At 43.6% G+C, this 26,441-nt stretch overlaps 1 protein-coding gene across 4 annotated transcripts in view; it reads right to left on the minus strand.

Annotated features, from left to right (window-relative positions):
- Positions 1-822: 822 nt before the first annotated feature.
- Positions 823-26,441, minus strand: part of PIP5K1B (phosphatidylinositol-4-phosphate 5-kinase type 1 beta) — a 305,089-nt gene continuing 279,470 nt past the window's right edge. For 3 of the 4 annotated variants that reach the window (XM_024555177.4, XM_071221500.1, XM_071221501.1), the window contains 2 exons: positions 18,889-19,006; positions 823-1,579 (listed from right to left, as the gene is read on the minus strand). In XM_024555177.4, coding sequence (XP_024410945.2) covers positions 1,577-1,579; positions 18,889-19,006 — 121 coding nt within the window. In that variant the 3' untranslated portion in view covers positions 823-1,576. Of the gene's footprint in view, positions 1,580-8,962; positions 8,974-18,888; positions 19,007-26,441 lie in introns of those variants that run through there. The other variant, XM_053923968.1, reaches the window with a different exon arrangement.

A 26,441-nucleotide genomic window follows, 5' to 3' on the forward strand; every position in this document is an offset into this window, starting at 1 on the left:
CCATTTCAGCAGAGTTCCCCGCTGACATCCCAACCCAAGATGGGTTCCCAGCACCAGCCCTGAAGGTAAAATTACTTAATACGGAGTAGCCATGGCTACAGGCGACATTTATAAAAGTTAATCCATATCTGCTTATAAGAAATCAACTTGCTTTAACTTGGAGTATTTTACACTGAGCATCTTGTCAGGAGTCTTTCTGCAGCCTGGGTCATTCTGCTTTCTGATGATTTCTTCCCCCGCAGTGTATGATTATGCAGCCCCTTAAGTCTGTGCCGCTTGCGACATTCATGAGATGGCATAGATGCATAAATTGCTTAACACATTCACTGTCTCTCTCTACTGAATACACTCCTACGTGGCAAATTTATTTCTCACCCCTTTGACATCAGAGTTGGCAATGTCACTTGCTTTGGCCAGTGGGATGTGAGCAGGAGCTCTGTAAACCGCATTTAAGCTCAAGTTTTTTTTTACGAGCTCCCATCTTAGTCACACTACCCCTTTTTTTCTTCTGCCATACCAGTGACATTTTCTAGGTAGGGACTCCTTCAGATCCCCATCCAGAGATTTTGGGGTTGTTTGTTACCAGAGCAGAACATAGTACAAGCTGGCTGATACACCAGGACACTTGGGGAAGTCTCGAACAAGCTAAGCAGAACCCGCTATTGAGTCTTTTCTCAGGGCCCGGAGAATTTTCTCTTTATTTTTTATCTGTCAGGAGAGTTGGTTTAGTAAGGGTTCTGCAATATCTAAAAACGGGAGGCATCTAAGTTATTTCTTTTTCATTAATAGAAAGAAGACCATAAACTATTGGAATTATGGTACTACCACAATTGAGAACAAAATATTTTATTTTTCTCAATAAAACTATAGTTTACAATAGTATTTACTAAATAAATTATATAATTTCTCTTTTACAAGCAATAAACTAAATCACAAATGTTTCAAAGACAACGTGTATGTACACGACATAAGGCCTTTTGTAAATAGCTCTGCTTTTCTCCCTTCACTAGTGAACAGTGAAAAGATCTTTATAGAGGCTAGTTATCTATAAAGTAATGCAGACCTATTATACTGATCTTTAGATAAAACCAATTTAAACTTTTCATGACATGGCTATGATTATAATTTTGCAAAAAGAGCAGGATTTATACTTTATATACCATTTTGCACAGATGGATTTTTAAAAAATATATAAGCAGATTACATGTGTTGCTTAAATATAATCACTGGATGCATGCAGAATGAAATAATGCAAGTATCAATAGGAAAATAGCACTTTCAAGTCCAAAAAAAGTGATTGGCAATGGTATAGGAAGCAGCTTAAATATGGTTCATGCAGTTCTTCACAGTTCGGCAAGCAACAGCAAATGAGAGGAGAGTGTGTTATCACATCTGCTGACCAGCCCACGGACCGCGGCGCCCCTGACACCCCCAGACTCCTAAGTCCAGTTGATTATTGTTCTGTGTCACGGGGCTCAGCCAAGTTCCTTTTGGAAACTCTGGAATGGAGGAACTTCTCTCCTGCGACTGTGTTCGTGTCTCAGCCATCTGCTTAGGCGGCCACCACCGTTTGCACTTACTGGGGGGAAAAAGAAGAAAGCAGCTGTGAGACTTAGTTCTGGCATTGGTTTATCACTGCCCCTCATAAGCACACACACAAGTCCGTTATTTCTCCCCGTGACTTGGGCCTGGGAAACGTGCAGGTTGAAGTGGCGGTGGATTAGGCTGGGGTTCTTCAGTGATGAGTATAGCATATGCTTCTCTGGCAGACCCACGATAGGTTATTGATGCAGTTTACCGAGTCCCTAATAAATCACAGCACTGTGCTGGACACTCAGAAGGAAGCCGCATCACCTAAGATGCACTGCTGCCCTCCTCCAAGTGCACGGGGCTTGGGGATGTGCTGTGGTATATCAGGTTTGAAGCCAATGAAAAGAACCTGGGTGAGGTCTTGAAGTCATCGTGAGTGCTGTATTCATTTTCAAACACGGTGCATGTGGCTGGGCAGTAAAAATACATCCAATAATTACTTAACATAAAATGATAACCATTTAAAATCAGAGGCAGTTAATTCAATCTGTGACAGTTACACTAAGATAGGTATGGGGACGCAGTCCCATGCTCAGTCTTTGGAGACAGACACAGTGGGTTAAATCTATTGATCTCCTGATTATTACAGCTATAAAACATGCAAGTTACTTAACCCTCTTTGCACTGTATTTGTCTTATCTCCAAAATGGGGTAGTTGTATATATATAGTATATAAAACATAAGGGAGGGCAGACCTCCCCCAAACTGGAATTATCTTCTGGAGGGTGGGCCCTTTGTAGTATAGGCTTCTCCACTAGGTGAGTATTCTAGGAACCCATCTGTATCAGCATACCAGCTGGCATTGTTGTGAGAGGCTGCATTCAGCTTCAGTGAATTCTTTTGAAGACTCTTTCAATGGGTTTGCCCATTTCCAGGTGATTTACAAGTGCACCTGCCCATACTGCACTGAGTGTTCAGCAGTTTTCGACCAAAACAGCATGACCCCCGTGCCCCAGCCTCGCCATTCACCCAATCTCACCCCAAGCAACTTTTTGTTTCCACTTCCCTGGAAGAAAAAAGTCCTCAAAGGGAAACATTTTGTGTATGTGGAAGAGGTGAAAGAAAAACTGGCAGAAGCACTAACAGGCATCAAAATTGATGAGTTCAAAAACTATTTTGAGCAGTGGAGAAAAAAGTCTCAATAGGTGTATTGCATCAAATGGAGAGTAGATTGAAGGTGCCTGAAATTTAAGCATGTAAGAATAAATACACAATTTTTATAAATAAATTCCACTTTGGGGGGTTCTGTGTGTGTGTGCGTATATATGATCACTTCGCACAGTGCCTGGCAGGTGCTAGTGCTCCCAAAATAGTAGTAGGGAAGGCTGGGGCTGGATCACTTCATTTGGAGGCTGAAAAGGCTTGAGTAGAAGTTTGAAATGACTCCAAAAATCAGAAACTATGTCAAATAAAGAGAATTTTTTATATGGGATTTTAAAAAGTTTATTTATTTTAGAGAGAGGGGGAGGGAGGGAGGAAGGGAGCGAAGCATTGTTAGAAACATTGATTGGTTGTCTTCCACACGTGCCCCAACTGGGGACCAAACCTACAACCCAGGCATGTGTCCTGACCAGGATTCGAACCAACGACCTTTTGGTTTGTGGGATGACACTCAACCAACTGAGTTACACCAGCCAGGGCAAGATGATTCTATTTAAAAATGAGTATTTTATCGTGTAATTTGAGCCAATTGTAGTTGTCTTTATTAACTTACTACTTTGTTTAATAGATTGTTCCCTCTTATTAATCTGTTAGGGAGGTTTCCCTGCTTAGATGTACAACATACTCAAACCATGACTCAGACAATATCTTTCAGAAACAGCTCAAGTGCTTGGTGTTCTGAGCTACGGCAGCAAACGGGAAGTTGCCCACATCATCAGGACGGGACGGATGTTGTGAAGGTTGAGTGTGTATTAGGCTGAGTGTGATAACTTTGATGTGTGGTACATACCAATCAGTGATATAAAAAGTCCCACATAAAATGATAAGGTCCTGCTGATTAGATTTGAGTCCTGCTTTCTTAAACCAAAAAACAAAAGTGAGCGATAGTTCTGCTCTACCGGTCCTGCAGATCACAGCTGGAGTTCTGTATCTAGTTTCTAGTGCCAAACTCTGAGAGGGACACTGATGGACCTGAGTCATGCCTGAGAAAATCCACCAGTGAAGGGCTCCCCAAACCCAGGACTCTGTGGAAATGGTTGAGGACCTGGGCATTTTGCTCTAGAAAAGAGGAGTTGTAGAGATGGGACAGAATAGTTGTCTTTGAGTATCTACAGGTGCTAGCAGTGCCTCAGGTACGAGGTTAGTCCCAGGACACCTGAGAGTGTGACACTGTCATCAACAGTGGTGGCACAGAGGGCTGTGATCCTGGGGAGGGACTTGGAATACCAGAATGTGTGAAGTGAGTAGAGGGGTAAAGCTTCATCCCCCTGTCTCCCCCCATCAAGCATCCCGATACTCACTCTCATGCCCTCCCCAGCACATGGGTCTGTTTTGCTATCTGCTGTGTGACCCAGTGGGTGAGACAAGTGAATCCCAGACCAGAACCAGGACAAATGCGTGGAAGCCAGTTTTGCTTTAACCTGGAAGTGATTTCTAACCAGAGTAAAGAAATGAGGGGCAGCTGCTGTCCCTGGTGGTGGGGGTGAGGCTGAGGCCAACTGGCCTCTGGGTAGAGCCGAGGCAGAGAGCTGTGTCCCTACACTGCACCCGGAAGGCACCCCATAGGTGGTGGCCAGCAGGGAGGACTCTGCAGTTGCGGCTGGGCTGTGTCAGATGGTCACCAAGTTTCGTTTCAACCACAAGATTCTATTAAATGCTGTTTGCAAATTTAAAAAATATTTTATATTTATTATTTTTTAAGTATAGTTGGTATACAATATTATACCAACTACAGTTATATTACAGTTGTTAGTTATATCAGGTGTACAATATAGTGAGTTGACATTTTTATACCTTGCGATGTGATCACCCCACCGACACTAGTAATCACCTGTCACCATGCACACTTATCACAATACTGCTGACTGTATTCCTCTTTTGACCCGTCCCCTCCTCCTCCTCCTCTCTGGCACCTATGCCTTTGGTCTGTGTCTATGAGTCTGTTTCTGTTTTGTTTGTTCATATGTTTTGATTTTTCTTTTAGATTCTACATATAAGTGCAACCAAATGGAACTTGTATTTTTCTGTGTGACTTCTTTCACTTAGCATAATACCTTCTACAATAGGCCCACCCATGTTGCTGCAACTGGCAAGATTTCATTTAATTGCCGAGTATAATAGTCCGTTGTATATATGTACAGCATTTTCTTTATCCATTCATCTATCCACGGGTACTTAGGTTGCTTCCATGTCTTGACTACTGTAAAAAATGCTGCAATAAACATAGGGATGCATATATCTTTTCCAGTTAGTGTTCTGGATTTTTTCAGATAAATACCCAGCAGTGGAATTGCTGGGTCATATGGTGGCTCTAGTTCTAATATTTTGAGACACCTCATACTGTTTTCCATACTGGCTGCACCAATTTACAATCCTGCCAGGAGTGTGCCGGGGTTCCTCTTTCTTCACACCCTCGCAAACTCTTGCTTGCTGATTTATTGATGGCGGCCACTGTGACTGGTGTGAGGGGATACCTCACTGTGGTTTTGATTTGCATTTCCCTGAAGATTAGTGATGATGGATATCTTTTCATATGTTTGTTGGCCATTTTTTTGTTTGTTTTTAATCCTCACCAGAGGACCTGCTCATCAGTTTTTAGAGGGAGGGTGAAAGAGACAGAGATCTCTGTGTGAGAGAAACATCGATTGCTCGCCTCTTGCACATGCCCTGAGCAGGGATTGAACTGACAACCCAGGTATATGCCACGACTGGGAATCCAACCCAAGACTCTTCAGTGTATGGGACAATGCTCTAATCAACTGAGCCACAGAAGCCAGGACGCCTGCTGGCCATCTTTATGTTTTCTTGAAGTGTCTTTTCATGTCCTCTGCTCATTTTTTGACCAGATTGGGGTTTTTTTGTTATTAAATTATATAAGTTTCTTATATATTTTGGATATCAATTCCTTATTGGATGTATAATTTGCAAATATATTATCACATTCAGTAGGTGGTCTTTTTGTTTTGTTGGTAGTTTCCTTTGCTGTGCAGAAGCTTTTTAGTTTGATGAAATCCCATTTGATTACTTTTGCTTTTGTTTCCCAAGCTTGGGGGACATGTCCACAAAGCAATCACTCAGATTGGTATCAAACAGTTTCCTACCTATGTTCTCTTCCTGGAGTTGTCTGGTTTCAGGCCTTATAGTTAAGTCTTTAATCCATTTGAGTGTATTTTCATATATGGTGTAGAAGAGAATGGCCCAATTTCACGTTTTTGTATGTATCTGCACGGTTTTCTCAACACCACTAGGTGAAGGGACTGTCACTGCCCCAGTGTATATTTTTACCTCCTTTGTCACGGGCTAATTGACCTTCTAAGTGAGGGTTTATTTCTGGGCTCTGCATTCTGTTTCCTTGATCTATGTGTCTGTTTTTGTGCCAGTACCATGTTGTTTCTATGATTACAGCTTTGCAGTACAGTTTAAAATCGGGGTGTGTGATACCTCCTGATTTGTTCTTTGTGTTTTCTTTCAAGATTGTTTTTGGCAGTTTGTGGTCTTTTGTGGTTCCATATACACTTTAGGGCTCTTTTAGTTCTGAGAATGTCATTGGTATTTTGAGAGGGATTGCACTGAATCTGTAGATTGTTTTGAGTAGCATGGTTACTTTAATGATATTAATCCTTCTAATCCACGAACACAGGATACCCTTCCATTTATTTGTTTCCTCTTCAATTTCTTTCTTCAATGTCTTAAAAGTTTTTGGAATACAGGTATTTCACCTCTTTGGTTAATTTATTCCTAGGTTAAATACTGTTTGTAAATTTATATTACCTAATAACTCAGAATATTGTAAAATGTTAGTTCCTAATAAATAAGTCACTCTCTGAAAAATAATATTTTGGTACCTCATAAAATTGGCTAAATTTACAATTCAGTAAAAAAAAACACACCCCAAAACAATGAACAATAACGAGTCATTTCCTGCTCTGGTCGTAAAAGTCCTTTATATTTACTAAGTTGTTGTTTTTTTTTTTTTAACTGAGGATGTTATCGTTCCTGTAGACATATACAACCTTCCGCTCTCACCCCCAGGGTATAAGAATGTCAAAGCTGGGTGCGAACTGCCAACTGTACGTGCATGCTGTGATGTAATCCTGGGGTGACACAGCTGGCTACACGGAAGTGCCCATTCTGCACTGATGTGTAGTTCTAATAAAGCAAGATGGCCTGACAGGTCTTAATTAAGTGTTTTGTGGGATCTGCAAGCACAGTGTCTTCAGGCTTACTATAAACATGGTCACAGTGAGACGTCTGCAGAGAACACTTTTATCTTTTGTATAAAATGTACTATAATTTTCCTTCAAATTATAGTCCACAAGTCCATCAATAAAGGGACAGGAGAGTCAGCTGCCTGCCCTAGGAAGGACACCGGAGAGCTTGAGTTCATTCTTTAAAGTGTGGCTTATTTGGAAGTCCCTCCAGCTCCCCATCACCAAGATGGACTCTTCAGGTATCACTGCCCCAAACATTAATCACTTCCCGGAGTGAACTGAGATGCGACCCTCTGCTGACTTCGTGGCTTTAGGAAGAGAAATGGGAACCGGTGCTTTGGCAAGAGAGCCCAGCCAGATATCAGAGATGGGACGGCAGACCGTCGGAATGATATTTCGGCTCTGTCACCAACTGAACTGCCGTGTGTACACATACGCATTGTCCACAAAGGTGCCAGCGTGGCTTCCTCTGCGTGGCGTGCTCTGAGATCCAAGATGTGTTTTAAATCCTGAGACCTGAAGGTGAAGGTGTGATAATATTGGCATAAAAAATATGAGTATTTAGGTATTTCCGTGACCTTAATTGCTAGTGTTATTTATTCCACATGGGAGTCTGTGTGTGGTGGAGGGAAACCAGGTGTATTTTTACTGCCACTTAAAGTCAAGTGCTTAATTTTTCAAGAGAAACTGCGCAATAATGTAAGCACGTGGTTAGAGCCTACAAAGCTTTTTCAATATTAAAATGATTTAAAACACGAACACAGAAAAATAAAAGAATATGGCAAATCAAGAGCAGTCTGTTTGCTAACCACGAAGCCCTTTCTGAGGGTGTTCTGCATATAGGGAAGCCAGGTATCCCCAGGGGACCCCCAAAGTGGAGTATTTCTAGGTGGTCTTTTCAACTTGGAGGGTCTAAATTCACTTTTCTGAGCCACGGGCAGGGTATCAAAGGTAAGAGGTTTCTTTTCAGAGGTCTTATTCCTAGGGTCATTTCCCACTCCACACCCCTTTCAATCTTTTCTCTGACACACATACCCCTCAACCCACCACTTAACAATTATATTTAGTCAACAGAATCTCCTTAGACCCAGAATGTGAAGGCACCTTAGGGCAGAGCTGAAAGGAGGCACAACTTCACCACCCGCCAAGATAATCAGCACTAAACCGGCCACGAGGTCTCCCCATTCCTCCAGCTCTTAACCCTCAGGGGTGATGTTCTTTTCTAACAACTACCTCAGGGTTCAGCCCTGGGACCCCACGGAAACAAGATCTTTCCCTTTCTAGTGTCTCAGCACCTCCTTATTTTGGTTTCCAGTTGAAGTTCCTTGCCAAAATACCTGCGAGGAGAGCGTTTTTTCTCCAGGCTATTGCAGGCAGTAGGTCCTTTCTTCCCTTTTTTTATACGGCGCCCCTGTTTCCATCAGCAACGCCCGACTTCTGCTTTTGCCAGCCCCACTGTTTCTTTTCTGTTTTATATTGTCCTTAGGCTTTTGTTCCTTCCCTTGCCACGAGGGCACATCGCCTCGCCCCGCCTCGCCGCTCACTTCAGTCTAAACGCCGCCATCACCACCCACGCACATTAATGCTGCACAAAGCCTTGCCTCGGCTCCCGAGTCCCCTCTTTCTCTGGGTCACTGGCTTGCCCCATGTCTGAAATTCAGGGAGTGCTGAGGAAGCTGCCACCATTGGGCTCAGGAAGTCCCGAGTCTTTTTCCTTTTTCCTGAGGGTCTATACTTACATTTGATTATTTTCATCTTCACCTCAAGCTGGGGGTTACTTTACAAGGCATAATCAATCCCTTAGGGACAGATTGGAGTGAGGGATTTCCCTTTGTCCCATAGCAGCAGGAATCCAAAGCTCACCATTTTCTTAGGTGGTGGAATGACTACACACACTAGTGTAGAAACTGGGACACGGGGCATGAATAGAGTCAGACCTCACCGCTATGGGGTCTCAGAGATGGAGGGAACTTAAAGAAGCCTAGGTCCAAAGTTCCGATGTTTGCACTTAAGAAAATTTAGACTCAGACTCAGAGGTGAAATTACTCTTTCCCAAAGGCCAGGGACTGTGGGCCTTTAACTAGCAATCCTCGAGGCAGCAGGTGGGACGTGGAAGGTCCTCACGGGCACGTGCAGTTCAGAGGAAGACAGGCATGTTGTGCCCGATCCGGGACAGTGTCTGCTGAAGTCTGAGGTGGTGGCAGCCTGTGGAATGCCAGGCCCCTGGCCAGCCTCCGCAAGCCCTAGCAAAGCGGCCCATACCGACCAGCAGATAGGTTACTGACGAGAACAGACCCGAGAAAAAAGCTGGCAGTCATCTTGGACGTCTCACGGGATGGATTTAGGATTATGGCCTCTCATTTCAGAACCGTTAGTGCAGAAGCACTATTTTAACATGGTTCCTTGCCTGATTAATTTGTTTTCCAAAGACCCAAGGGAAGCCTCAGGGCATCAGTGATTCATATCGGCTGACAAGTCTACAGCGGATTTGCCAGCACTCCAGTGACTTCTGCTAATTGTAAACCCAAATGGTTACCTTATTATCTAATATATCATATAGCCCTGGGGCTGCAACCGAGTTCTCTGACCCCTGCTTCCGCTGCATTAGGAAAACGTCATGGGGAGGGACATGGGCCTGGTTTCATTCAAACAGGAGCACTGCCTTCGGCTGAGGCAACTGGCTTCTCTCTCACACGTAGGAGGAAGGCCTAAGATGCCAGCAGCTCCCGGCCCTGGTCTGGAGCAGTGATTTTCAACCTTTTTCATCTTACAGCACACACAAACTAATGACCAAAATTCTGCGGCACACCAAAAGAAATAATCTTTTCTTGCTGATATGACAAAAAACAACAACAACAAACAAACAAGTATAATTTTGATTCATTCGCCCCAGATGGCTATTGTGCTGGCTGTTGTCATTTTTTAATGTGACAATCTAATGGAAAAGAGGTCAGTGCCCCTGAATAGTCAAGTACTGCATGTTTGAAAAATTCCTGCGGCTCACCAGTGTGCCTGCCGCAGCACACCAGTTGAAAATCGCTAGTCTGAAAGGTAGCAACTCAAAGCTTTTCCCCATGAAGCCTTTCCCCTCTTAGTACCTTTAACCATTAGGGGTTGAATCATCTCCCCAAATTTCTGATGTTGAAGTCCTAACCCCCAGTATTTCAAAAGGTGACAATGATTGGAGGTTGAGTCTTTATAGAGGTAATCAAGTTAAAATAAGGTCATTAGCATGGTCCCTAATCCAGGATGACTGGAGTTTGGACACAGAGTCAGACACATACAGAGGGAAGCCAGTGTGAAGACACAGGCAGAAGACGGTCGTCTATAAGCCAGAGAGAGAAGCTTGGAATGGATCCTTCCCTCACAGCCCTCGGGAGGAACCAACCCCACTGACACCTTGGTCTCAGACTTCTGGGCTCCAGACTGCGCAGTGATACATTTCTGTCGTTTAAGCCACCTCGTGTGTTATGGCAGCCCTGGGAAACAAAGGCAGTAGCCATGACTGAAATTTAGAAAATTTAAAAAAAAAGTTCAAAAAGTTCAAAAAAGCCAAAAAAAAGGTGGAGCAAAAGTTGGTTTAAGTATGTGAAACACAGAGTTTACTCTTGTATTATTTATTATTGTATTATTTTCCATATGAACTGTAAACCTACCTTTGCCCCACCCTGTGTATCTGAATTTTATTATACCGCTTAATCCCACCCCCTACAGGGGGTTACTTAAAAAGGTGCAGTTACCTAGAAGTTGAGTGGCTGTAAAGGATGACTTCTCAGAGATTGAAAGTGAAGAAAAGGCTTTTTCCAACTTACATTTGCTGAGGCTTTGTTAAAGTTGCTGCCTAACCAGTAGAAAGGAGCATTTTCTGTGCAGAATCCCCAAACTGCCAAGGAGCCCTTTCAAGGAAGCTTGAGTGGAACTGGCCTGGAGGGAGCCTTACAGCCCAGGGACGATGAGCACCTTTACTTCTGTGTCTGACTGTAACAGTAGCTTCCAGGCCAGACTGAAAGGTGGAAGATGCTGGGCCTGTCCGAGGGGGCTGCCTTTGACATGCGAAGGATGTGCCCCTGGTGAGAGGACACAGAGTGGAAACAGCCCACTGAGCTTAATTAGGCTTCAGTTCAAGGACTTCAATCGCATATCTGCCTTGGTCAGAGGTGCCTTCCTACCAGTAGGTGGCAGTAGGGTCTGCAGGAACCAGGAACACAGTCACAAGCCCAATTCACAAACTTGAGTGTGGTAGGGACCTACTGGGTTCACCTTGGAATGAAGTATGTATTTTTTTTCTCTAGAGTAAGGCAGAGCTAGCTGGCCAACCATCTTAGGACGGGATTATAGGCTGCTCAGGGCTCAAGGACCCTGTCAACCTGCTTAGTGCCACATCTCAGCCTTGGATGCGTGGCGAGCTTTTGAAAATACCAATGCTGTGGTCCACCTCAGGGGCTTTACTCTACCACACAATATGCACCCAACAGCTGACTGCCCATGTTAATACATTCATTTATTCAATATGTGGCACCTTGTTGTTGGGATCTGAAATAATTTGGAAACATCTAAGCAACCTCACAGTGACTTAGCCAGGGGCACGGCAAGTGCGTGGGAACATGGGGCCATGCATGGTAAAAAGTAATCCGCAGGCCGCTGAGTGAGGCAGTGCAGTTGGCTGAATAGTGTCCCTGAGAATGCATGTCCACCTGGATCCTTGGGATGTGACCTTATTTGGAAATAAGGTCTTTGCAGATGTAATTATATCTACAAGTTAAGATGAGGTCACACTGGATTAGAGTGGGCCCTTAAGCCAATGACTGGTGTCCTCGTGAGAAGCAGAGAGGACATGCGGTGTCATGGGGAAGAAGGCCATGGGAAGAATGAGGCAGAGATTAGAGTGTCACATGTCAAAGAACTCCAAGGGACACATGGAGCCACCAGAAGCGAGAAGCAAGGAAGGAGCCTCTCCGGAGCCTTCAGAGGGAACATGGCCGTGCTGACACCTTGATCTAGAGCACCTGGCCTGCAGAGTGGTGACACAACAGGTTTCTGCTGCTGGAGCCCCCAGGCTGTGGCTCTTTGTTCCGGCAGCCCCGGCAAAGTAACACAGGCCGAGGCCAAGCACAGGCTAAGCCCTCAGGTCCCCACTCAGGGAGGCCTTATTTTTTCCTAGGTGTGCAGTGTTGCTGCATTCTCCCTTCTTCCACACTCTCCCTGTCCCCTGCAGATCCCCGGGGAGCGAAGGGTAGGAGTGAGGACAGCCCTGTTCACTAGGCCCACGGTATGATTTGAACTTGTTTTCCCCTAAAACTCTCATTTGTTCCTAATCTGGTTCCTTCTGAGTTTGCTGTTTGTTTCCTGCAGGCCCAGGCTCTGGTAGACCCCAAGTTCACACCATTAGAGACTGTTCTTTCTCAAACACTTTTCCAAGAGTTGGAAAGACTCAGGGGACTAGCAAGCACGGGCTTTCCGTGACAAGAGAGGAAAATGGAATTGAGAAAGAGAGTGACAGGGAAAGCCTGGAGGTGGTGGGCAAGGGAGAGGGACCAGTGTTAGGAGGCAAGGAGTGGAGAATGATGGGGCTGCCCGTGGGGTCGGGCTGGAGGTGGCAGGAGACCCAGCCAAGCTGCAGAGCAGAACTGGCCTTGAAGGAGGAGGAAGCCAAGCTGGCCTGTGAGGCCACGACTGCCTGTGAAGCTAGGACAAAACGAAACAGAAAAACTGCCCCAGCCTTGCAGGCTGTCATTCCGTCGCTAACCATGGCCCTAATTTAACTGAAAAGCCAGCATGCCCTTGTAACTCCAACTCCAATTCCCTGAGCTAATCCTTAAACAGTGGTTTAATGCTGTTTGTTTAAAAAGAAAAAAAATTCCTACGGGTGGCCTCCTAATCCAGACCGACATTTTGCCTCACTAATTGGAAGTCTGCGTCTCTCGTTTCAGTGCAGAAGTCAATTCTAGGTGTGGTGGGGCTCAGGCCGAGGGGTTCAGGTTTCAGCTCTTCCACAGGAACACTGTTTGGCCAATGACTTAAGGGGGCCAAGCATTTCTGGAGGTAAAAATGGGCCCTATTTTACCCTTTATGAACAAGTGGCCAGATAGTGGAAGGAAATAGCATTTTGGTTGAATGCTCTACAAGCCAAAGGTAGCAGCATGTCCTCTTCCTGCTCTGCTCTTACCAAAATCTAACAAGAACCTAAGCAGCATGTGCTTTGGTTGGTGGAGAATCTAGTTCTGTGCTGAGAAACAACAGAACTGCCACGATGTCAAACAAACACCCCTTGTAGCAGCCAACACGGGTTCAGATAAGAAGCGATGGAGAGACCTGGTAGTTCGCATACATGCCGTGATCCTCAGTGCCAACGGGTCAAATCCAGAAATGCAGTTTCTCCGGGCAGAGAGTTCCATGGAATGTTCTAAGACCCCCGTGACCTAATTTAAAATGTTTTTCTTCTTTTTTCTCAGGCTTTTCTCATCCATAACAGTATGATAAGCTGTTAACGCAATCATTTTCGCTTCTCTGCCGCCCGCTGTCCACGATCAAAGAGTGTTATTAACCACCCCAAAGACGCAGTCAGTAATCAAGCCGTCCGACAGCTGCACGTCAGCGCACCAATCTCCAGGACCAGCGTGGCTAAGGAAATGGCTTAACTGTTTCTTCTCCTTTGCCCATAGCTATTTTTGCACTGCACACAGCTATTTTGCAGAGACACATATCTGAAGGAAAGTACATTTCATTGAGAGGATGTTAATATGGAAATTGTAAAAAGGAAGGGCATTTCCTCAGGACTAAATAATAGAGGCCAGAAAGTCACTGTTGAGTGGCAGCCATCTTTCTATTTTCTATATTATTGAAAAAGTCATCCTGTATCTCCCACTTACCCATCCATCCCTGCTACTCACCCATGACATTTTTCAGCTGTAATGGCTTTGTTAGTTGTTCCTTTCCCCGTTAACACAAAATTGCATTCACACCAGGCAACGAAGCTGCTTGAGGAACTAAAATAGCGGCTACCGCCAGTGCCTTAGAACATCAGGGACTATTCAAACAGTGGGACCCAGCCCTATAGTGAAAACTGCATGATTGCCCATTTTAAATCAATAGAGCCTGCTAATTCCTGCTGCATTCTTGTAAATACCCTAATCTATGTCATCAACTCAAAATTCAATGGAAAACAACACATCTTGGGTTACTGGATAAAATCATCTTCTAAAACACCTCCTTTGATTTGAATATTTGCGAATGATTCCAATAGGCTGCAACTCTGGAGTATAAAGGCGAACGGCCTTTTCAAAGCAGTGCTGAATAGCTAGGGGCCTGAACCAAAGGCTTTAGCAAGGACGATGGAACAATTCTATCTTTTAAGGCACCTTATCCTTTTAATGTCACGTCAAATCACAGGAAGAAGCAGGATAGCTGGCTTAATTCACATGCACATAATGTGAGTGGATGCTTAAAAAAAAGGAAATTTCAGATGTTATCTGGTGTGCATAAAGCATCTGCGTTTCAATCATCTGTTTTTAAAGGGATATAAACAGCATTGCCCATTAGGACAAATAACAGCACCAGCGGGTTAGGCTAAGAGACAAGTGCTGCATGTGAGAGGAGGAGAAACATTACAAGAGAAATGTGACTGCGTCTGTGACGACACTGAACACAGTGTCACCACGGAGCCTCCAAGTGCCCTTCGGGTAAGGACGGCTGTAAGAAGAGGACTCCGATTACGCCCAGAGAAAGGAGAGACAAAGATGGAGGCGAGGTGGTTCCCAGTGTTTCTCACTCTTTCACAGTGCTGAGGCAAAGAAAGATACTGAAGGGAGGGCCGTGGGCTGGATCCTTTCAGATGCGGAAGAGCATGCAAAATAAAAGTCTCCAGCAGGAAAACATAACCTGGAATTACAAGTTAATGGTGCAGAACTTTCTAGATGTGTTGCCATAAAATTTAAGTTTAACTACTGTGAAGGTTTATGGAATACGTGATGAAGCAGCTACATTTGGAGAAACAACTACAGCTACTCCGGACAAACCTTGTGTCTGCAGCTCCTTGTTATTTAGAATGGGTCACAGCTGGTCAGAGCTGGAAGGGGTCTTAGAGATGATGTAGTGATCCATTTTGTAGATGAGAAAACTGAGGCCCCAAAGAGTGATTAATTCAAGGGCAATGATTAATGAGAGGCAGAGACAAGCATAGAATCCAGATGCCTATTTCTCTAATTCATGCCCCATTTGGTTTTGCAACAGGTGATGGGACTAAGTTGGGGTACCAGAACAGCTAGGGGGACACTGCTTCCCGGGTCTATGAGGTCAAACTCTGTTCCCATTAAGACCAAGGTGTTATTTGCCTTTTCTTTCCTGTGCCCCGTCACGGCTGTACGGGTGGGCGGAATGACGTGCCGTACCGCAGCAGGCTAATGGGGAAGCATGTGAGACTCCGGCTCCCATACAGCCAGACGTCAGGGGCTGCAAGCATGTAAAATAAAAATAACACCCCTCTTCTCACTAAATTTATTTTTGTTCTGGACAATATAGTTATTCTTGTAGAAATTTATTGAACATTTAATAGAAGTATTATTTTGAATAAATTAATGACAAATTTAAATTTTTTCTCATTTCAGTTTCTTTAACTATGAACTCACATACAGAAAAGCTCTTTGGGAATCCTAGTAATTAAGAGTATAAAGGGGTCCTGAGAGCAAAATGGCAGTGCTAGAACTACAAAAAAAATAGGAAGGAAACAGGAACGAAAGTGAAACTTTACAAAAACTGTTCTGAACATAAAACTGCCACTCCTTCCTTTTTGGATCCGTCCATCACTTTCAAAAGCAGGATTAGAACACAGACTTGTATCAGTCATCAGCAACAAGCACGGTGACGGTGTACTGCGTGGTTTCAAGTGTGCGTAGGGGCTGGCCTGGAATTTTGGCTGGGCCTCTTACCAGTCGAGAGCTGGTCAGGTAGGCCCCGGCTTCCTTATCTGCATGAAGGGAGACTAATGCCTACCTGTGTGGAAGAGCCAGCGCAAGAAAAGCACCGGGACAGCCTGGCACGTGGTTATGTGCTCAGTTGGCTGTTCTCCTTCACAGTTCTGTGCTCCCCCAACAGTACCAAACTGTCGCCCTCACCACTCGTCTTGAACTCTCACATTCTGTATTGAAGTTTAAAAATGATCAATGCTTATTAACCCAAATTTGTCTCTGTATCCTTTCCCCCTATTTTTCATGGCATATTACCTTGTTGTCTACTTTTTTTGATGTGTCACTTAACCCCTCAGGTGTCACCTGTGTACTGCAGAGGAAGCACAATTCCTAATCCAGGAAGCAGTTAAGAGCAGTGTGACTCGGCTCATCTCCACTGGTTTGACCTCCAGTCTACTGACCGCGGGCTGCATAACCGCAGGCAAACGGCATCAATCCCACGTGCCTGATTTCCTTCCGTGTAAAAACCAAAGCTAGCAACCATGTCTGCCTCATAGGGCTGTCATAAGGATTAAATGAATTAACATGTACAAAGTATTTAGGACAGTGCCAGGCCTGTAGAAAAAGCTCAGAAGGGTTTCATAGCTTGTTGTTATTAGCTACGAAATAAGATTAGACTAGATCGTTTTTTTCTCTAATCTTGGTGAGAGGAATTTCCACTGCCTTGTTACTCCCTCCATCGCCTGACTCCACTCTCCCTTCCCTTTCTGTCCTCCAATGCTTTTGAACCACAACAAAAATTGTGCTGGGAAGACTGGTCAGCAGACCACACCGGCCAGCTCACCACTACCACCCTCTCTTTCAATTCTAAACTCCCATGATTCCTTTTTTCTCTAATTGGTCCTCAAGCGCTCTCAGTAAAACCAGCGATGAATACTACGGCTTTTCCCTCTGGCTTCTGAGGCAAGCGCCATCCTTTCCTGAAATGCTTTGCTTTCAATATCAAAGACATAAAACAGTAAAATCAGATACTAATAAAACCAAATAAATAATTAGCAGTGTTCTCATAAATGAAACCAACAGTACCAAGGAGGAGCAACCACAAGAACTAACAAGACAACTTTGCTTCCAAAGGGACAAGGGATAAGGCACAGGTGCAGCAAAGCCATCTCCCCACCTCGTGGTCTGAGGCCCACTCAGGAGGGCCGCGTGCCCTGCAGGGGCACAGCAGGTTGTCGTGAATGTACTAGTGACGTGAGCCCCCGGCTCACGAAGGTGACGTTTCCCTTGCTCTTTCGTTTCAGCTTCCTTGAGTTCTACTTTCCTTCAGAGGAATGCAAATTAGAACGAGATCTAATTTTTCACTCATCAGGTTGGCAGAAATAGGAGTTTTTATTTACAAAATGAAATAAAAATGTAATTTTTCACTGATTATATAACAATGCACTTTTAAACGAGAGGGGGATAGACTACATGATCAGTAATTCCTTCCTACTTTAAAATTCTACTGATATATAATATCTACTTTTGGATAAAACAAAGCATACCATGAAACCCCCCCAAAACACGGTGTATTTTTTTCCTATTTAATTCCCTGTCTCCTTGGTTTTAGAGAGGAATGAACTCTTCTGTGAAGATTTTTCAGTACACTCTATACCTTACTTTTATTTAGGGCATTGTGGAGAGGAGTATTGCTTAGTGAGAAAAAATTCTGTTTGCCTATCAGGATATTTAGGGGTTGTAAAAAATAATCCTTTCGTAATATTTTTGGGGGCTTCTGCTGTCTATATTTGGTCACGGAAAACCTCTCTGAGATGGAGATGTTTGGGCTGAGACTGGAGGGAAGTGAGGGAACAAGAATGGCAGAGCTGAGACAGTGTCCAGAGAGTAATACCAACTGCAAAGGTCCTGCGGCAGAAACACGCTTGGTGGGTGGGAGGACCGCCAGGGAGGCCAGTGTGGCTGACACAGCATCAGCAAGGAGACTATAGGCAGGGGAGGAGGTCAGAGAGGCAGGGGCGACCAGACTGGATAGGGCCTTGAGACCTGTCTTTCACTCCAGGGAAGATGGGAAGACCCTAGAGGGCTGTGGACGGAAGACCAACATTTTGGGTGACTATGTCCCACAGAGTACACTTAGGAAATACAGTACTACGGTGGGGAGTACGGAGAAGCATAAAATGGGGTGTGCTGACGTGCTCCTCTGAGACAGTGGTGTCGATTCACGACGTCCGGCTTGCACACTAAGAGTGATGCAGTGCACTGGCTCAGGCTTGGCACAACTTGAAAAAGCGGAAAATTCTGAATCAACGTTTCCCTGTTTCATGAGATTTGGCACAGCTGTACAAGGATATGGAGAATGAGTGTGAGGTGTAGTTTCAGGCAAATTTTACCGTCCAGCCATTAGAGTCTCTTTCTAGGCCTCATCTAACAACTCAATTAAGCCTCTAGAGACGACGTGATGGACTCGGGTGTCCGCACACACGATCACTCACGATTCTCCAAGCAGCCTGTGAGGTGGGTAGGACAGGCCTTTTTTCCCTCCGCTGGCAAATAAGGACACACAGCTGGAGGGGCTCCTGCGCAGAGCACAGGCTGGTTTGTGACAACAGAGGGAGGGAGTGAGCCAGGATTCTTGGGGCTGAATTCGGGTTCTTCCCACAACCCGATTCTGTGTTTCTCAGGCCACCAACTTTTCAAGGCAGTCTCCCCAAGTGAAGAAGACTCATGTACACAGGGATACAGCTGAGTCACAGAAGAGGTGACTTTGGGAATAACACCTAAGAGCCCCACTTTGCCTCAACAGTATGTGATCTGTTCTTTTATTACACGTGGTGATTTAGCATTTTAGCCTAGATATTCTTTTGTGTAATGTTGTACACAAATGATGGGTTGTGGAAAGATGCACTGTTTGTAGAACTGACAGGCTGCCCTGTTTCCTTTAAGGCCCAAGCGTGCCTGGCCTCACAGAACTTGTTCAGTGTAAACCAGAAGGGAAGGGAAAGAAATAGAAAACTACTTACTAAATAAACATCGAGCACGGAGGCGTTATCATCCTCTATTTCCAGAGCATTTGGCTCAGAAGTCAAGTAGATGGTCCCCTCTTCCAAGGTAAACGTCGAACTGGAAGGTAACCCTTTACTGCAAAAGTAAAGAAGAGTAACGATGAGCATGTGAGCTCCAGAACGAGATCCCAGGACACCTCCAACGGTGTGGCTAAAGAGGATGAGTGTGGGAAAGCTTTTGGGGATAAAACATTTTTTGAGTGTTTGAAGGCAATCTAGTTACACCTGGAGATGTGCTCACTTGAGGTTAAGGAATTTGGTGTTACTAACAGCGAGTTTTCTCTGTCTCCTTCAGTGGACGAAACATTTCTTCACATTTCTTAGGGGTCATCTGTGGGTCCTGTGCCTTGTGAGGGGGACTGCGGTGACTTGCAGCCACCAGTCACCTTTGACTGTGGACAGTTGGTCTCCACTGCTTATGTTCTCCTCTCACAGTGCTAGTTTATAAGACATAGCCTGTGCTTCGTTAGGGTTGATTTCTTTCTATTGTTTTTTGTTTCTATTTTCAGCAAGAAAGGTTTAATTGCAGCCATGGTTCTCAAACTTCAGTGTGCATCAGAGCCCTCTGGAGGGCTGGTTAAAGCCCCACTTCCGGTCTCTGATTCGGTGGAGGCCCAGGGTTTGCATTTCCAGCAAGCTCCTAGGCGATGCTCATGCTGCCAGTGAAAAGCCTACATTGTGAGTTGCAATGAATGACATAAATAACTAAGTGAGTCACATAAGTACATAAGTGAATTACATAAATACAGAGCTTTGCATGACGTGCTTTTAAAGGATAAGCCTACATGTACCCTTTGTAACAACAAAAGTCAGAGGAATGTAAGGAGACGGTCATATTGGAGAGCCACGTGTGAAGGGAAAGCACCTTGTTTTGTCACAATACCAGTGCTCACTGTTTAAGTAATTGGTCCATTTCCATAGTATTTATACTGGTCATTAATTTAAGGGCTCAGAAATGCACAGTCTTTCCCCCACTGAAATAAAAGTTAGTTATGCTTTTAACCTGTGGAAATTTGCCATGCAATGGTTTTGTGAGAATGCAGTATCTGCAGACAATGGTGGATGAGTGTGATATTGGTGTCAGACAAGCTGGGAGAAGAGGGGCAAACTTGGCAGTGGGCTGTGGCCTTCCCTGGGCAGTAAGTAGGGCCGCAAGCAGGACTGCAGAGGACTGGCTTCCTCTCTCACTTCCCTGTCACCAGGGCCTGCCCCCTTCTGTGCTTAGCTCAGAGCCTACCCCTTCTGAAAACCCCACCGGAAGTCATCCTCTGAGTTCCTTGTCTGAGCCTCCCAGTTGAATGGGAGATTATTGAGGGCATTGTATTCCCCTGTCCTTTCCTAGTCTGGGAGCTACACATAATTCTATTGCTCTCTATTAATTGAAGATACCTGAAACAGTTAGAAATCCTGACCTTTACCATATCAAAAATAACACTTGCGAAAAGAACTGTGTGATCAGAACAACTCCGGTTCATTTGAATTTTCTCCTGATCATCATAAAAGACCCAAAGAGAAATCTGTGAGAATGCAGACCGGTGTTAGGAGGATGCACAGGTGGGGTCTCCCATAGGTCTTCCTTTTGATGACATTTGAGCATGTGGGAGTCAAAGGATAAAACCACTTCGTTTGTGGTTTGGAGCATTTTGTCCTAAATTTTGGATACTGTGAAAGAAGTTCTCTGACTTTTCAGAAACCTGAGATGCGTTATACAGTATGGGAGGCAGAGTCTGTTCTGATTGATTTTAAAGAGCAGGGTGAACACGCCCTTTTCCCATCTAGCTGTTGACTTTATATATAAAATTTCACAGCTTTCTTGGGTTCAGGAAACCACCAGTGTTCAAGGGCTGCTATTTTGAGAAGCACGTGTAGCAATAAACATTGCTTGGGTTATTTTTTGGGTCAAGACAATGATGCAGTCATGGGCTTTATTTGACTTTTGCCTTTCAACTCTGCAGATGCCATTCCCTACTCCTGTGGGCAGAAAATGGTCCTGCCTGGTCAAGCCTTATGAGGAAGAGAAATTCTTTATCTACTTAAATATCAAAACAAAAATCAAGGGTGCTCAGAAAGTACATGATTGTGGCATACCTCTTGATTTTTTTTAACAGTCTTGATTTTTATTTCTATTTTTTTTGGGGGGGAGTTTGTGGTTTTTATATAATTAAATATAAATAAAATATTTAATTTATATTCATATAATTAAAAAACCTATAATGGCTTCTGGATTATTTTGTAAATATGTAATTTATTTTATGAGATTCAAAACTAAGTTTTCCCCTTCTTGTCTGAAGTTTTAGTTATGATTTTTATTGATTTCCCTTCTAAGATTAAGGGTATAACAGAGAATATTCTATTGATACAAGTGCTTTTCTTTTAAAAATGACTTAAATGGCACTGCTTGTAGTGTACAATGTAGCCACAACGTAATCCTCTTCTTTCTACTGTCCTTCTGTGACCCAGAGATTCACCTCTCTAGAAGTAAACCCAGTTTGCAAATATTTTTCAGTCTAACACTTTTTTATTTTGGGAAACCATGGGTAAGCTACTAGCATGTTTAAAACAAAATAAAAATAGAAAAGAAAACTAGAACATTCTTTGGGATTTAACAGGTAACTTTATGAATTATTTTAGTTGAAATGCAATATGATCACAGAAAAAAAACACCCAATTTCCTCAGTATCACATGGTCAAAATTTGATAAAATCTAATAGGCATATTAAAAGAAACATTGTTATTTACACTGTTTTCCACTTGTATTAGAATAGCTTCCTATGTGAGTAAGTAGAACATTCTGAGCATTAAATTAGAGACAAAAGTGAAACTCTTAGGGACTTGTATCAGATTATTTAAAGAACTCATAATTGAACAATGAAAAGGTAAATAACCACTTTGGAAATAGGCAAAGGATCTCAATAGACATTTCTCCAAAGAAGACATACAATCAGACAAGCAGCACAGGAAAAGACCCTCAACACCACTTGTCTTCAGGGGAGCGCAAACCCAAACCACAATGAGATAGCACTTTGTACCCATTAGGATGGCTGTGATATAAAAGACAGGCAAGCGAGTGTTGGAGAGGATGTGGAGAAATGGGAGCCCTCCTACATTGCCGGTGGGAATGTAAAATGGTGCAGTTACCTTGGAAAATAATTTTGTGGGTCCTTAAAACCATTTGAGCCAGCAATTCTGTTCTAAGAAATGTGCCCAAGGAAAACAAATACGTATGTGTCCACATAAAAACTTGTACATGGGCCTGGCTAGTGTGGCTCAGTTGGTTGGAGCATCATCCCATAAACTGAAAGGTTGCGGATTCTACCCTGGTCGGGGCACATGCCTAAGCTATGGGTTCATCCCAGGTCGGGGGACACACGAGAGGCAGCCGATTGATGTTTCTCTCTAACATTGATGTTTCTCTTCCTCTCTCTTCCCCTCCCTTCCACTTTCTAAAATCAATAAACATGTCCTCAGGAGAGGATTAAAAAAACCCCATTCTCATCATTCGCCTCTTAAAATTCCAGATGTTTAAAAAAACAAACTTGTATGTGAATTTTCACCATGGCATTATCCATAATAGCCAAAAAGTGTAAATAACACAAATTTCCACTAACAAATAGATAAATGATTCTCACAATGGAACATTTTGGGGCAATAAAAAATGAGTACTGATACATGCAACAACATGGGTGAGCCTTGAAAACACGCTCAGTGAAAGAAGCTGATCAGAAAGGACCACCTATTAATTTATGTGAAATGTACAGAACAGGCAAACAGAGACAGAGAGCGGATTAGTGGTTGCCAGGGGCAGGGATAAGGGGGGAACAGAGAGTGAATGCTATTCGGTATGGGGTTTCTTTTGGGGGTGTCGAAAATGTTCTAAAATTAGATTCTAGTGATAGTTACACAGCTCTGGGAATACACTAAAAATCACAAAGCTGTATACTTTAACTGAATGAACTTTATGATGTGAAATATATCTTAATAAAGTTTTAAAAAAAGGTTTCATGAAGTGTCTAAAGGTCATGATTTTAACATGATCTCTTACACAGGGTATTAGAAGTAACAGAAATTTGATGGCATATTTTAGAAATATCTGTTTTGAATAAAGCCCTCATTTACTTTCCAGTCGTTCAAAAAAAAATTACCTTTTTCCTAGTAGAGAAAAAAAAATTCGAGTTGACTGGACAGGAGAGTGCTAGGCTCCGAGGTTCCAGGCCGGAGGTGAAGAGACCACGTGAGCAGCGGGTGGAGCCTGGAGAGCTTCTACCACAGTGCAGGGCCAGCGCTGGCACCGCACTGACACTGGGAGGGGACCCCCTCCCAGAGGAGGCCCAGCCTGGAGGCTGCAAACTGCTGGCCCACAGTGTGGCTGGGAAAAGTGTGTTTTGCACCCAAAGAGATTTCCTGAGTTTGAATGATTGCTAAATTAATTAGGAATTCTTACAACCCAAACAAAATAAAACAAACAAAAAACACAACAGTTTTCCACCTCTTCTTATGAGAAACCAGAACAGCTGGCCAACTCTGAGCCCGCAGTTCTGGGTGGCAGTGAGGTCGTGGCTGCCCCCTTTACCCCGGGCATGGCCTCTCCAGTCTCTAGGGTCCCCACTACTCTCTTCTGCATTGCACCTGGCCTGTTCTTCTCATCTGCATCATCTCTCTCTGGCCCCTCTGTGTACTTCTCAGCCCAACACTTCACAGACAAGGAAGCTGAGGCCCAGGGAGGCGCAGGGGCTTGCCCAAGGTCACACTGTAATTGAATAGAGTTAGGACCTAACGTTGTTTTCTCAGTAAGCACCTTTTCTGTGGTCATCTCTGCTGGAATTTGCCAAAACCAAGGTAGCTAAGGCAATGTGCCTGGAAACTTGAAAATAATCATGTAAATCAGCAAAAATAGGTGCAGTATATGAAGCTTGATGGGAGCTTGGTGATCTGTGTTCTCTTGTGTGATGATGGGCCAAAAGGTTTGAGGAAGAAAAAAGTAGGTAAAATATGCTTTAAAAAGCAATATTTTTGTGGTTATATCTTATTATATTAAATTGTAAACTGGCTGTTTTATAAACAAATAAAATTCAATGATCACAGCTTTGAAACTTTGCACATTATTTGTTATTTTTCACTTAAAAGATAATACATTTATATTTCAGTACAATTTCTTTTTAAAAACTTTATTGGGGTAACATTGGTTAATAACATTATGTTTCAAGTCTGTGATTTTATAACACATCATCTGTACATTGCATTGTGTTCTCACCACCCAAAGTCTAGTCTCCTTCTATCACCATATATTTTTTAAATTTTTAAAAAATATTTTTATTTTAGAGGGGGGAGGAGAGAGGGAGAGAAACATCAATGTGTGGTTGCCTCATGCACCCCCTACTGGGGACCTGGCCTGCAACCCAGGCATATGCCCTGACTGGGAATTGAACCAAGGACCCTTTGGTTTGCAGGATGGTGCTCAGTTCACTGAGCCACACCAGCTAGGGCCTGTCACCATATATTTGACCCCCTTTACCATCTTCATCCTCCCCTCAACCCACTTCCCCCTGGTAACCACCATACTATTGTCTGTGATTATAAGTTTGTGTGTTTGTTCGTCTGTTGCTTTGTTTTATACCCCCCATATGAGTGAAATCATGTAGTTCTTGTCCTTTTCCATGTGACTTATTTTACTCAGCATGATAGTCTCAAGATCCATGCACATTGTCGTAAATGGCAGTGTTTCATCATTTTTTATGTCGTAGTATTCCGCTGTATATGTGTACCATGTCTTCTTTACCTAATCATCTGTCAAAGGACGCTTAGGTTGTTTCCATGTCTTGGCTATTGTGTATGATGTTGCAATGAACATAGGGGTGTGTACCTTTATGAATAAGTGTTTTCAAAATTTTCGGGTACATACCCAGAAGAGGGATTGCTAAGTCATATGGTAGCTCAATTCTTTTTGTTTCTTTTTTGTTTTATTTTGTTGTGTTTTGAAGATAAAGGTATATTTTTTTCCTAATGAAGAAATCCTTTACACAGGACATAAAGTATTATTTGGGCCTAAGAACCTTTATACTTAAATGTGTATGTCCATTGCTACTTAAACAATTACTGAAATGTAATTATTGTTAGAGTAGGCAGACATTACAAGATAAACCATACAACCCAAATAAATGCATCCAAAGCCTTTCTTGATGATGCCCCAAGGAATAGAGGTAAAGTATGTTCTGAAAGATTTTCACTCAAACGTCTGTTTCTCTTCAGTTTTGACATGGGGCACTAGTCCTGCTACTGCTCTGTTTTCTAATGTGCTGTTGGTTCCTGGGCGCAAGCCTATTTGGAATCAATTTTTAATTTTTCTGCCTGAAAGTTCCCCAGATTCTGTTTTGGGGGTAACTTATAAGTGAGGGCACCTTTCTTGGGAGGAATGCCCTCAAAACCCAGTGCTTGAGTCAGAGGCCCTGCCATTCTTCAGCCTCATAGCTTGGGGAGATCCCCTTCTAGAAGACTGTTAAAGACGTGACTGTGTGTAAGAGCCCGGTTACCTGCCCGGATTCTGCACCTTCAGGTCTTGCCACAATTGCCTCAGTTCGCACTGTCTGAGGGCTAATTGTGCCTCACGTGCAACAGGCACTCAGGAGGCTTAATCTGCCAGTTCCGTTCCTTCCCAGGAAAAGCCGAGGAGCCGCCAGTCCTCTTCGGCTGCTCTGCTCTCTGCAGGTCACAAACTTGTCACAGATAAGAGGGACAGGAGGGGGAATTTACTGTTTCGTAGCATTCTCTCTGAGAGCAGACAGTAATGGCTCTCTGATGCCACACAGGCCCCTCTGCCATCTACAAAACTGCTCCTTTCTGTTACCAGCAATATTAGCTTGGCTTCACTGGAGGGCGTTGACCGGGCTGGACTGCTGGAGAGAGCCATCAATAACCTTATAGCCTGGAACCTCTGATTTCTGTTTGCAGATCTAATGAGTGTTTTGTAGCTAATTTGCATGGGGGCATTTGCTCAGAAAACATACGGTACCATCCAGTTTTTTGTCTAATAGCCGACTTCTCACTGCCTTAATTTTTTAAATCAAATAACATCATAACACATCATGTAATACAGATGACCTACAGTGAAATAAATAATCTCCTGTCCCTACCCCCTACCTCACTACCCCTGGGGGCAGCTCCTTTTGTGACTTCTCTTTTTAGCTCTTCTGGTAGTTCCTGCATACCTTTTCATCATTATCATATACTTCCATTTTTAATTTTAACTTTAAAAAATTAAACTTACTGGGGTGACATTGGTTATTAAAATGACATAGGTTTCAGGTGTACAGTTCTATAATATATCATCTGAATATTGTACTGTGTTCACCACCTGAAATCAAGCCTCCTTCCATCACAGTTTATCTCCCTTTACCCTCTCCTACCTCCCCTGGAAATCGCCACGCTGTTGTCTGTGTCTGAGTTGGGTTTTTTTTTTTGCTTAATCCTTTCATCTTGTCCACCCAGCTCACCCAGCCCACCTCCCCTCTGACAGC

The sequence above is a fragment of the Desmodus rotundus genome, chromosome 1 (assembly GCF_022682495.2).
Source record: "Desmodus rotundus isolate HL8 chromosome 1, HLdesRot8A.1, whole genome shotgun sequence".
Taxonomy (NCBI): Eukaryota; Metazoa; Chordata; class Mammalia; order Chiroptera; family Phyllostomidae; genus Desmodus; species Desmodus rotundus.